This window comes from Pseudonaja textilis, chromosome 1, assembly GCF_049901715.1.
Source record: "Pseudonaja textilis isolate UNSWEBS1 chromosome 1, rPseTex1.2, whole genome shotgun sequence".
Classification (NCBI taxonomy): domain Eukaryota; kingdom Metazoa; phylum Chordata; class Lepidosauria; order Squamata; family Elapidae; genus Pseudonaja; species Pseudonaja textilis.
In genome coordinates this window covers 45,238,732-45,251,682 of record NC_141990.1, presented here as the reverse complement: position 1 = coordinate 45,251,682, position 12,951 = coordinate 45,238,732, and the positions used below count along the sequence as shown (strand labels likewise).

General features: G+C 37.9%; 1 protein-coding gene across 10 annotated transcripts in view; it reads right to left on the bottom strand.

Moving 5' to 3' along the window:
• SYT14 (synaptotagmin 14) overlaps nucleotides 1-12,951 on the bottom strand; it is an 82,608-nt gene that overhangs the window by 11,402 nt on the left and 58,255 nt on the right. For all 10 annotated transcript variants that reach the window (XM_087932857.1, XM_087932842.1, XM_087932850.1 and 7 more), the window contains one exon: nucleotides 5,967-6,416. In XM_087932857.1, the coding sequence (XP_087788983.1) occupies nucleotides 5,967-6,416 (450 nt within the window). The remainder of the gene's footprint in view (nucleotides 1-5,966; nucleotides 6,417-12,951) is intronic.

The following is a 12,951-nucleotide window of genomic DNA, read 5'->3' as shown; positions in this document are numbered from 1 at the left end:
AAGTTGGAAAATAGCCAGCATGTCTCTCTAGAATGGTCAGTGAGGAAGAAACCAGGTCTACTTTTCAAAATACCTAACATAAGTCTTGTTTAGAGGAACCTTTCCTCAGAAGGAAATACTGTGGGCAAGAAGGCTGGCATTCTCAACCTGTGGCCTGCAAAACCCTGGGAGGCCGCAATGTCATCACAGAGGGTCTACCAAGGCTTGAAGAAATGTTATGATTTAAATCTTAAGTCTTCATAGTCCATGGCCACAAAAGGTATTTAAAAGGTGGAAATGATTGAGAACCACTGGTCTATGCTGTAGCAGCACAAATGGTCTGACAATGCTTAATTTTAAGGAAGAGTCCTTACATACAGAGTACTGAGTGATGGGATTATATGCAATGTGACCAAGGAAGGAGGAAGTATTGTTTCAGGGGGCAGAGTTTCATGTTCTGGCATTGGAGCTGCCTATTGTTTAAAGGAACACAAACTAGACCTTCTTCTAGGCACTATCTACTGAAATCCAAGATTTTAGCTGGTCTCAATGCACAGCTAGATTATAGACTCTGAATATTCATATAGAAGTGGTGGATATCTTAATTATTGTAATGCAACCTATGAAACAGAGTTCAGATCAGTTCATCTAGGGACTGGAGGTAGTTCTGCGTTCCCAAACTAGAAGCATAGTGGAGGTACTAGAAATCCATTGTCCATTAATCCTTGACAAAGTCCTTGATACAGCCAGTTTGGAGTAGCAATTAATGCATCAGGCTAGAATGTGGAAATGGTCCTGCCTTAGGCACAAGATTTATTTATTTATTTTATTTTATTTGTCAATCGCTTACAAGATAATAGGTATAAGAATAAACATAGTTATGAATACATGAAATGGATACATGTAAGAAAAATAAAAGAAACAATAGGACAGGGACAGTTGGCACGTTGGTGCGCTTATGCACGCCCCCTACAGACCTCTTATGAAAGGGGCGAGGTCAATAGTAGACAGTCTGAGGTTAAAGTTTTTGGGGTTTGGGGAAGAAACCACAGAGTCAGGTAGAGTGTTCCAAACATCAGCTAGGTAACCTTGGGCCAATCGCTTTCTTTCAGTCCTAGGAAGCAGGTAATGGTAAGTCATTTCTGAAAAAAAGAACTTGCCAAGAAAACTGCAGGAACTAATTCAGGCAGTTACCAGGAGTCAAAAATTGACAAGCTAACTCAAAGGCGTGCACACACACACAACACACAAGCAGGAGCAGAGTCACTCTATCTGAACATATCAGGAGACAAGCAGTCCACAGATGATCAAGGTCTAAACCATGAAGAGCTCTATAGGTGACAACCAACACTTTCTTTTTTTTTCTTTAAAAGACTATATTTCTTATTCTTTGGAACAGGAAAATGAAATACATATTTTAAGATCATGGAATGGCACTCTGGCTGCATGTTGATGACTTGGGGAAGCTTAGATCAACCAACAGCATCTTCATCAACTCCACTAAGCAATCTTCTTAATTTTCAAATCATTTTGTCTCTTCCACAGTTGCTCATCAAATATTCTGTTGTCTTGCACTTAGAAGCTGACTGTGCCTATTATGGATCATGCTGCTACATTTTGAACTAGCGGTAACTTCTGGCTGATCTTTAAGAGCAACCCCACACAGAACATTTTGTAATAGCCCAATTACAAAGTAACCAGGATGCAAGTGACAGATTTGAAGATTCCAGTCATTCTTCTCAAATCCTGCTAATATGTATGCCCGATGGCATATTTATCTTGTCCCAACACCTGCCCTGTATTTTGAACTTCTTAGATGGGCTAATTCTACATGGTTTAGCATTTGTAATAACTAATCTGAATTTACTTGAGGACCGTTGAAAAAGATTTCCTCGTGAAGTTCTATGGAAACTGTGCAAGTGTATATAAGGATCTTTTTATGTCAGTTCAGCACTATAGAAAAGAGTTCAAGACCAGGTAATTCAGAATGTGCCATATGCTTCCTATTCTAAATGTTAATAGCAAGAACATTAAGCTCACATATCTATCGATACGGGGAATTTAACACATAGTAGAAAACTAGGCTTCACTATTTCTATGTTAATGAAAAGCAGCAATATGTTTAGAAACAGAAGCTCCCAGTTTCATTTGATTCAACTGATGTATTTTTGCGACAAAACATTCCATGACTAGAAATTTGAATAGTCCATATGAAGTATTTAACCTTACCTCTCTCAAAGGAAAGTCAGAGAGAAATATTTGATCTATTGCACGTTTTCAGATATTCATAGATAGGTGGCCACAGACAGATCTATTTCTTTTTCCTTTGAAGGACAGATAGTTCAGAAAATGAGCTGACTACCATTCACCCCCGAGGACTCCACAATTAAGGTTATTTGGGCCGGAAGCACACTGGACAGATTTACTCATTGTTCTGCTATTGAAAAAAGTCTCTTCACAAATTGCTGTCTAAATGAATACTGTAATCTTGTGTGTGGTCTTTAGGGGGAAATGGGTACCAACCCAGAGCAAGGGTTAGGGGGAAAAGGAAAAATATCACTGTCTGCTATAAAGGCTGTGAAGCCATTCCCCTCTACTATGAGATCAAACTTTTTTTCTTTATCATTGCTCAATTGTTATATCTCAATTCTTTGTCCAAGGATACCTTGGGGACCAAATGAAGCCAAGAAGAAAAAAAAGTCCCTCTTTTCTAGACGACAGAACTAAGACTGAGTTGTAAGGGGCTACCTCCATAGAATGCAGAAGACATAGCCCTGCAGAAACTGGAAGTTAATTAGAAAATAAATGACTGGAAGAGGTGGACGTAGCCCTTTGCTGTCAGCTCCATCTTTAATTATTGAGAATAACCTCCAGCCATCTTGTTGATTGATGCTTAAACTTGATCAAAAAGCCTTCTGCCACTGAAAAACACTGATGGTTTTTTTTGTTTTTTGTTTTGTTTTGTGCAAAAATTTAAATAAAAAAAAGAATGGAACAATTGACCAATGAGAACAAATTATCCGACTTAAGAAACGAAACTAGATAATTCAAGCTAAATATTTTAGAAAACTAACTTATGACAATACCTTTGTTCATGTTCCATTATCAATACACTAGAAAAAAAACTGAAATCTAAGAGAACTGGCTGTCCAGAAAATTAAGCAATACTACATGATCACATTGGACAGTTTATGACTTCAAGATAAACATGGAACAGAAGAGTTTTTAACAATGAAGAAATTTGTTACTTATGACTTATTAATGGCATTTAAAATCTATATGTAGAAATAATCATTTAGAAACAATTCTAACAGCCTAAGAAGTTTAAAATTTAATCAGGTTCCTCTTTAAAAAACCATTTTCCTACTTTTTATGCCTTTCCCACTATTAGTAACAATTTCTTTTCCTGCCGTCTCCAAGTTATTAGTAGGTTTTGATTTCAGTGACAGTTTTTCACTTATAAGCCATATACAATTATTTCTGGTAGCTCAAACATTCTACCTAATAATGCATGTAATATTCTATGCTGTATATCTTATGATAACATTTACTATAGTGGCCAATACATATATTGGATTTCAGCTAATACTTGCTTCGGCTTGAGATATCAACCCTTGAATGAACTTTTCCTGAAAATATTCTCAATGATAGAAAGGAATAGAAGGCAATTTCTGTTCCCCAGTCTCATATTGTTTTATTAAGTCATTCAATTATTTAAAGCAGATTGCAGAGGCATGTGGGGATGAAGAAGATACAAGTGTCCTCATTTCCATTCTCTCAGTAACAATCAGCCTCTGAATCAGAAACTTTCTGTGAATTCAAGACTATCATTTTCAGGAACTGACATTCAGACCCAGCCCATAGCACAAGATAAAATGATATGCACATCTAATATGCACAGCTGAGGAATTAGTTACTTAACTCTTTTAAGGCCTTGCAAGATGACAGTGATCTCAGACATGTCAATGAAATACCTGGCAGTATATTCTGTCTCTCTTGGATATTCATGTATAGGTAGAATGGTGATTCTCTACCAAAGGCAGGCTGCTGAATAATGACGTTTCTCACCTTATCTAAAGGACTTTCAACTAAAACTAGGAATACTGGACAGGAAGGGAGAAAAACTTTCAAAAGCCAGTTCCAAGCATAAATCTCATAAATCTTTTATGAAAAGGTAGCAAACAATTTTCTCTCCCAAAACCTGGGGAAGGTAGAGGGCAGCTATACTGCCATTAATTCTCACTAACAAAAGGTGAAATGATAGAAGGAATTGAAGTTACAGGGACATTGCGGGAGAATGACCAGGTGATATTAGAATTCAGCGTAATGGAGGCCCAAGTAATAGAATAAAGTTGAACTACTGTCTTAGACTTTAAGAGAGCTGATTTCAACAAACTTAGAAAGAGCTTGGATTCCATAGATGGACATCTTTAAGGAAAAAACAACTCAAGAAGCTTGAAAAAATTCTGAAAAATGCCCAGTCTAGCACAATACTACTAAAAAAGAAAAATAGGAGATCCCAGAAGAAACCAAAAGGATTCCATGAAAAACTCTCTGATAAACTGAAAGACAAAAAGGACAAATATAAAAAGTGAAATAAGGAACACATAACTAAGGTAGAATACAAGTAGTCCTTATGAACACGATTGAGCCCAAAATTTCTGTTGTTAAGTGAGGCATTTGTTAAGTTAGTTTTGCCCCATTTTATGACCTTTCTTGTCGTAAATTCTGCCTTCTGAAGCAATCCTTGCTTAATAGCTCGTGCAGGAGAATCTGAGAGCTAGCAGCAGTGGTGCGCTTATTAAGCTACTTTGCTTCCTTTAGGTGTGGCTATTCTACAGTTCAATTGATAAATGGATGAGATGAAATATAGAGTTTTTATAAAAGGGAAATCTTTGTTGTTTTTTGTTTCAATCTGTAAAATGCCTTTTGTTATTCCCTCTTCTGTTGTAAGTAACTAAAAGCTTTGTCTATTATAAAAAAGCTTATTTCCATATTTTAGATTATTTGTTCAGGTAACTGAGTGCTTGCATACACAGAGCATGTATGGATCTTAGAGAAAAATATACATTTCATTCGATTAAAAAAAGTTACCATACTGGACAGACATATAACATCAAATGTCTTTATTTGATATATATAAATAATTTTTTACTGTAACTTCTTAAGTTACGAGTATCAGGACAACATACTTGTACTCATTTAAAAAAAACAAACTATTTCAAAAACAGTTCCCCTACCAAAAAAATAAAAAGCTTCTTGTAGAGCTATCAGAATAAAACTGCACGTAACACCTTATTATCTATTTCTACTCACATTCTGTCATTCATTAAAAAAAGATCCCTGAGGAGGGAACATGTTATATATTATTGTATTATAGAATATAATGAAAAAGAACCAAAGTCAATCAACAGAAAGAACCAATCAGCAGAAACAAATGATTTAATCACAGCCATTACAGTAGCATCAAATTGCTTTAAAATATCTGGGTAAAATACTTATGTTTTAGCCAGGCACAAAACATCTGTAAGATTAGCATAAGGCATACTTCTAGCAAGCAAACTTAGCATCTTTTAAGAGCAAGTACTCCTCATAACTAGCACAATAGGAATACATTTTTATCAATGTGCTTTGCACAGTAGTTGGATGAGACAAGCTAATTGGGGAAAAAAGAAACATCTTGTCTTATACATGGGGCTCAAATCTTTTAAGGCTTTGCAAATCAAAATCAATACGTTGACACTGACTTGAAATGAATCTATGACCTTTCAAAGATCACTGAATTCTCATGGCATCCAACCAGTATGATCAGTGATAAGAGATAATGAAAGGTGGTTTTTAGGATACCTTTCCTTGTTCTTAAAATTACCCTACAGCAACATTTAGCTTCAAATTTCTAAGATGTGTTTAACTATATTTACTAGTGGAAACTCTGTTCAAAATCAATTGAATGCCTGAACATTTATTCTAGTTGATCTAATACTTACAGAAATGTTGTATGCTGGTTCTAGAGTCACTGGTACTGATATCTTTCCTTGAAGATTTAATTTGGTTAAGTAAAATATCTTTTCTCCTAAAATTCTTTCTCTTTTTACACGACGTATACTGTATAGTCTAAAGCGTACTGCATAATTCCCAATCATCTCAGACTCAATGTGATTAAATTTAAATGTTTCAGTCAAGACAGGGCAAGGACCACGTTGGATACTGGTTTTTGCCCTCTGTTTCTTGATAGGAAGGAGAACTAGGTGTACTTGCCACAGACTTCCACTTGTCTTGCTATAATTTGGAATGTCTGTGACAGATGTAACTGTTATCAGAAGCCTCTGTTCCTGTGAGTCATAGTCGAAAGTCACATCCAAGGTGCCATATTTAGCTTCTGGTTCTGGATCAAAAGATTTAGGGAGCTGTGATGATGATCCTTGAACGGACAGATCCTAAGTGAGCGAGACAGAAAAAAAGTAGATTTACACATGTGTTCAAAGGTTTATATTGCTACTGACAGATATGGAATAATATATACACATATATATATATAGGTCTAGGTGTGTTTGGGTCTTTTCCCGTGTAAGATTAAGAGTATCTTGGCAACGTTTCAGCGAGGTCCCACTCGCCATCCTCAGGCTGGTTCTTTCTGCTTTGTGCCAGTGCAAGCAGTATGTAATCGGAGCTGCCGTGTGCTGGGCTGGTTGGCTGCGCTACTGTCTCTTGATTGGTTGATGGAGTTGATGTTGGTATAATGGGCTGTGTGATGGCCTTGTGAGTTTTGTTGTGGAGATATCCTGGATCTTGTGCTGTAATCTCTTGGGTCGTTTGTTTTGTAGTGATCTTTTTTCCATTAGCCTCCCGTGTTTTAATGGCTTGGGTAATGGATTGTGTGATGGCCTTGAGAATTCTTTTGTTGTGGCATCCTGGGTCCTGTGTTGTGATCTCCTGGGTCGTTTGTGTTTTGATCTCTTTTCCATTAGCCTCCTGTGTTGTAACGGCTTGGGTAATGGGTTGTGCGATGACCTTGTGAGTTTTATTGCTGTGGTATCCGTGGTCTTGTGCTGTGATTTCCTGGGTCGTTTGCTGTGTTGCAACTTCTTGAGTTCTTGTGGTGTAATTTCTTGAGTTTTCTGATGTGATATCCTGAGTGGGTGGCTGTGATGTAGCATTCTGGGTTTTGGTCTGGCTTTGAGTTTGAGGTCTGGGTCTGTGTTCTTGGCGTGTGTCAGCTTGTTTGGTTTTGGGTTCGGGGGGTGCAACAGCTGGCGAAGCAGACATGGTCTGGTTTCTGGAAGGTGGTTGTCCTTTGTTTATAGGATGGGTTTGGGCCTGGGTCTGATGAGCGGGGTTGGCAGTGGTGTCCTGTGTTGTTTGGGTTTTCTGGTGTTGGTTTTCGTGGCTGGGACTCGTTTGTTGGTGAGGGCTAGTTTCCAGATGTCTGGTAGGCGGGAGGTATCATCCCATTTATTCATGTTATGGGGGTGTTTCTCTATTTCGATGGCTTCCCTGATTATTCTCTTGCTGGAGTGTTCAGTGTTGGATACTAATTTGGTTCCTTCAAAATTAATTTTATGATCTGTGGCTTTAAGGTGCTGGAAGAGGGAGGAAGTATTTTCTTCTTTTCTGACTGTGTTTTGTGTTCTGTGTTCTTTATAGAGAGACGGCAGCTCCAATCACACACTGCTTGCACTGGCACGAAGCAGAAAGCACCAGCCTGAGGATGGCGAGTGGGACCTCGCCGAAACGTCGCCAAGATACTCTTAATCTTACACGGGAAAAGACCCGAACACACCTAGACCTACATAACTGTACACGGGAAAATTTACGAATATATATATACGGTATTCAGCTTTGTTCGGGTATTTTCCCACGTCATTGTAGTTGTGCTTTTAAAGTTGTAACAACGTTTCGGCAGAATCTCATCTGCCATCATCAGGCTTCTGTATTGTGTTCGTCTATGAGTCAGACTTTTACAGTTGTTTCAGTTTTAAATTTGGGGCTAGCCTACTGTTGCGCCAGAATGGTTTTTTCTTCATCCTTGATTAGTTGGGAGTCTTGGTCTGTGTTTATTGGTCTTGGAGTTTGCTGTGTTCTGCTTGATTGGTGTTTCTAATATCTTCTGTCTGTTATGTGGCTTTTTGGGGGGGGTCTTGATTGGCTGGCAACATTGTGTTCCTGTATTGGAGGCTTTTAGTGCAGCTTGGCTCCGAGTAAATGCACGGCTATCATTTGTTAGAAAGCTAGGTTTCATCTGGGTGCTTGGTTGGGGTGTGTTTCAGCTGGAGGTATCAGGGGGGATCTGTTTGTGCCCAGGTGTTTGCCTGGCTAGTGATGTGGAGATTTTTTTGTTTGTGAGTGCAGGTTTCCAAATGATTGACAGTCTGGTGGAATCATCTCTTCTATTCATGCTTTCTGGTGTTTTTTCAATCTCTGTGGCTTCTCTGATGATTCTGTGGCTGGGGTTTTCTATAGTGTACACAGTATCTCTCTTCTATAGTATCTTACTGATTTTGTCTGTAGTCCCTCTTATGTAGGGCAGGACAGCTGTTCCATAGGTCTGTTCATCTTCTAGGTCTCCATTAGGTCTCAGTGTGTTTTTGTGGATCAGGCCGGTTATTTTGCTTTTGTGGAAGACGTTGGCTGTCAGTACTTTAGTCACGGTGCATAGTTCAGTCTTTATGTGTATCTTCTCTGCCAGGCGTCTGGTTCTAGCAATTAGTGTTTTGGCCACAGAGTTTATCTGTGCTGGGTGGTGGTGGGATTGGGCATTGAGATAGCAGTTGGTATGTGTTTTCTTCTGGTATATGATATGTCCTAGTGTGCTATCTGTTTTTTTTTTGTAGATTAGTACATCTAGGAATGGTAGTCGTTTGTTTGTTTCCGTTTCCATGGTGAACTTGATTTTGGGGTGTGTGCTGTTTAGGTGTGTTAGGAAATTGTTTAGGTTTTCTTTTCCATGGGGCCAAATCACAAATGTGTCATCTATGTATCTTAACCATAATTTGGGTTTGTGGGTGGCATTAGCCAGCGCTCTGGATTTGAATTCTTCCATGAACAGGTTTGCAATGATAAGTGACAGTGGTGATCTCATAGGGGCTCCTTCAATTTGCTTGTATCTTTGTCCTTTGTATATGAAATATGTGTTGGTTAATCAGTGTTCTGTTAGTTCCATGAGGTGTTTAGCTGGTTGGTATTTATTTTTGATGATTTCAAGAGTTTCTTTTATCGGGACTTGAGTGAATAGTGAAACCACGTCAAAACTTACAAGCAGATATTCTTGTTCCACGTGTAGCTCTTTGATCATTTCCAAGAAACTGTCACCAGTCATTGCAAACCTGTTCATGGAAGAATTTGAATCCAGAGCCCTGGCTAATGCCACCCACAAACCCAAATTATGGTTAAGATACATCGATGACACATTTGTGATTTGGCCCCATGGAAAAGAAAACCTAAACAATTTCCTAACACACCTAAACAGCACACACCCCAAAATCAAGTTCACCATGGAAACGGAAACAAACAAACGACTACCATTCCTAGATGTACTAATCTACAAAAAAAAAACCAGATGGCACACTAGGACATACCATATACCAGAAGAAAACACATACCAACCGCTACCTCAATGTCCAATCCCACCACCACCCAGCACAGATAAACTCTGTGGCCAAAACACTAATTGCTAGAACCAGACGCCTGGCAGACAAGACACACATGAAGACTGAACTATGCACCCTGACTAAAGTACTGACAGCCAACAGCTTCCACAAAAGCAAAATCACCAACTTGATCCACAAAAACACACTGAGACCTAATTGAGACCTAGAAGATGAACAGACCTATGGAACAGCTGTCCTGCCCTACATAAGAGGGACTACAGACAAAATCAGTAAGATACTACACAGGCATCACATCAAGACTGCCTTCAAAAACAGACAGAAAAATAGCAGCCATCCTTAGAAACCCCAAAGATAAAATTGACCCGGAAAACCAAGGCATATATGAAGTCCTCTGTGCATCATGCCCGGTCACATACATTGGACAGACCAATAGAAGAATAAGTACCCGCCTGGATGAACACAAAAATGCAGTAAAAAAGCTGGAACACACTTCCTCACTAGTCCAACACATGAAAGCCACAGGTCATAGCATCAGGGAGGGTCTGTTTGTGCCCAGGTGTTTGCTTGGCTTGTGGTGTGGAGATTTTTTTGTTTGTGAGTGCAAGCTTCCAGATAATTGACAGTCTGGTGGAGTCATCTCTTCTATTCATGCTTTCAGGTCTTTTTTCAATCTCTATGGCTTCTCTGATAATTCTGTAGCTGGGGTTTTCTATAATGGCTAGGGTTTTGGTGCCATTGAAGTTGATGCTATGACCTGTGGCTTTCATGTGTTGGACTAGTGAGGAAGTGTGTTCCAGCTTTTTTACTGCATTTTTGTGTTCATCCAGGCGGGTATTTATTCTTCTATTGGTCTGTCTGATGTATGTGGCAGGGCATGATGTGGCAGGCCTGATACCTCCAGCTCAAACACACCCTAACCAGGCACCTAGATGAAACCTAGCTTCCTAATAAATGATAGCCGTCCTTTTACTCAAAGCCAAGCCGCAGTAAAAGCCTCCAATACAGGAAAAACAATGTTGCCAGCCAATCAAGACAAAAAAATGCTACAAAACAGACAGAGGATATTAGAAACACCAATCAAGCAGAACACAGCAAACTCCAAGACCAGTAAACACAGACCAAGACTCCCAACCAATCAGGATGATGAAAAAACTATTCTAACACAGCAGGAGGCTGGCACCAAAATTAAAACAGAAATGGCTGTGAAAGCCTGACTCACAGACAAACACAATACACAAGCCTGATGATGGCAGATGAGATTCTGCCAAAACATCACTGCAACTTTAAAAGCACAACTGTAATGATGTGGGAAAATACCCGAACAGAGCTGAATACTATACATACATACATACATACATACATACATACATGATATCTTTCCTTGCATTATAGGAAGTTTATGGATTTTACACCTATAGAGCAATCAAACATTCTATTAAGAACAACATATGCACAGCAACAAAAATATACTTCTATAGATTGCAAAAAAAGTAAAATGGGACATGGGAAAAAGATATCCAAAGTCTTACTGCATCTTAGAATAGAGGGGAGAGTTTAAAGGGAGGTAAAGAGAGTTTATAGGAGATGTGCTTTAAATCAAAGAGATGCATAAACAGATCATTTGTTTTTTAAGTACTTTCTACTAGAAATTTTAAAAAACATTTTGAGATTGGAATGTTCCACTCCCCAAACATTCAAACTGTCCTGTTATTGGAATGGCTTATTCTGATCATATTAGAATAGGTCTGATTCAAAATAAATTGCTCTTACTTCAATATAGTGCACTTCAAGAATTTTGATAGGCTCAAAATGCACCCCGCCTCCAACGTCAACATTGGAATGACCTTTCCAAGGACAGAATAGAACATTTGGGATTGTAACACAATAATAAAACATGTGTGGATCACTACTAATATATCTACATATATATTTTATTTCACTGCCAATTGTTCACATGGCTTTTGATTTGTGGTACATTCTAAGTTGCTTAATTGTTGAAGGACAGAAATTCCATATCATTTCTCTGATTCTAATAAAGATGCGTACTTGAGAATGCAATTTTCTAAATTTCTAAATGCAATATAGCATTTTTATTTTATATTTTAAAGTTAGAATGAGGGCTTCTTGATTTTTTGTTAACTTGTAGAATTTGGATTGTTATTATTTATGAAATTAATTAATATTGTAATTTTTCTGTTTCCATAAAGCTTTATCTAACAGTTCTAGTTGCTGGAAGACAGGAAGATTCTTCTAGTTAAGAGCTGCTAGATGACATATTTATGCAGCTATTTCGCTGTTAGAAACATGCATGTTGATTCACAAAGCACTTTCAAAACATTTTTTCCTATGAAAATTCATTGATGCAAAACATCGCCTCAAAGCTCTGTGCAGCCCTGATGATTACTATGTTTTATAATGCATGGTTAGAGCAATCAATGTATTCTGATTCTGAATGACAATATTCCCTTACTATGGATTATGAATTTTTCTCTCATGGAGCCACACAGTTATCAAAATTTCACAAAGCTGCAGTATTTGTGCTGAATTGTAGCTTTGCATTAAAATGCAGTAAGGAATAACAAAACACGCTGTTTTCAACAAAATTATGCTGATTGCAATAACAACAAAATAAATATAAATATAAAACAGAAAAATGCAATGACAAACTTGGGTCAAATTGGTTATTATGTAGAAGCTAGGACCACAAAAATAAGAGAATGAAAGGAAAAATTAGATAAGATGATATTCACAATATAACTTATGTGAACAGCTTTTAAAGTTAAAGGTGTTGGTTATCTGAATTATGTGTCTATGCAGCAGGCAGGAGGGTTTAAATTATGATTTTGCATACATAAAAGAAAGAGACAGATTTTGCATAATGTAATGCCATTTTGATACAAATGTTGAATCCTTCAAATGCCTCTGGATAGTTGTATGAATGAAACTTGTCTAACTTTCCTTATCTCCTTGGGTCTCTTTTACAAAACATGCATTTAGAGGAAGGGAAGGAAAATAGATCTAATTTTAAAGGAAATATTTCAAGTTCAAGATTTGTGTGTGTGCGTGTGTGTGTGTGTGTGTGTGTGTGTGTGTGTGTTATAATTTTGACTGCTTCTCTTAAGGCTGAATTCCAAATCTCAGCCTGTTATGTAAAAGTAAAAAGTAATGTTTCATCTACTTTAGCTTGAGTTCTGGTGATTTTGTGGACATACCTACATAGATTTTTAGGCAACTAACTTCTTACATGATAATTTATAACTCTAGTCTGTAACCCTGGATTTCCAGGTCTCTCCAATCAAAGTCTTAACCAAGTCAGACCCTGCTTAGCTTTTTGAGAATAGCTCGTCAGCTGGTGTGGCATCCT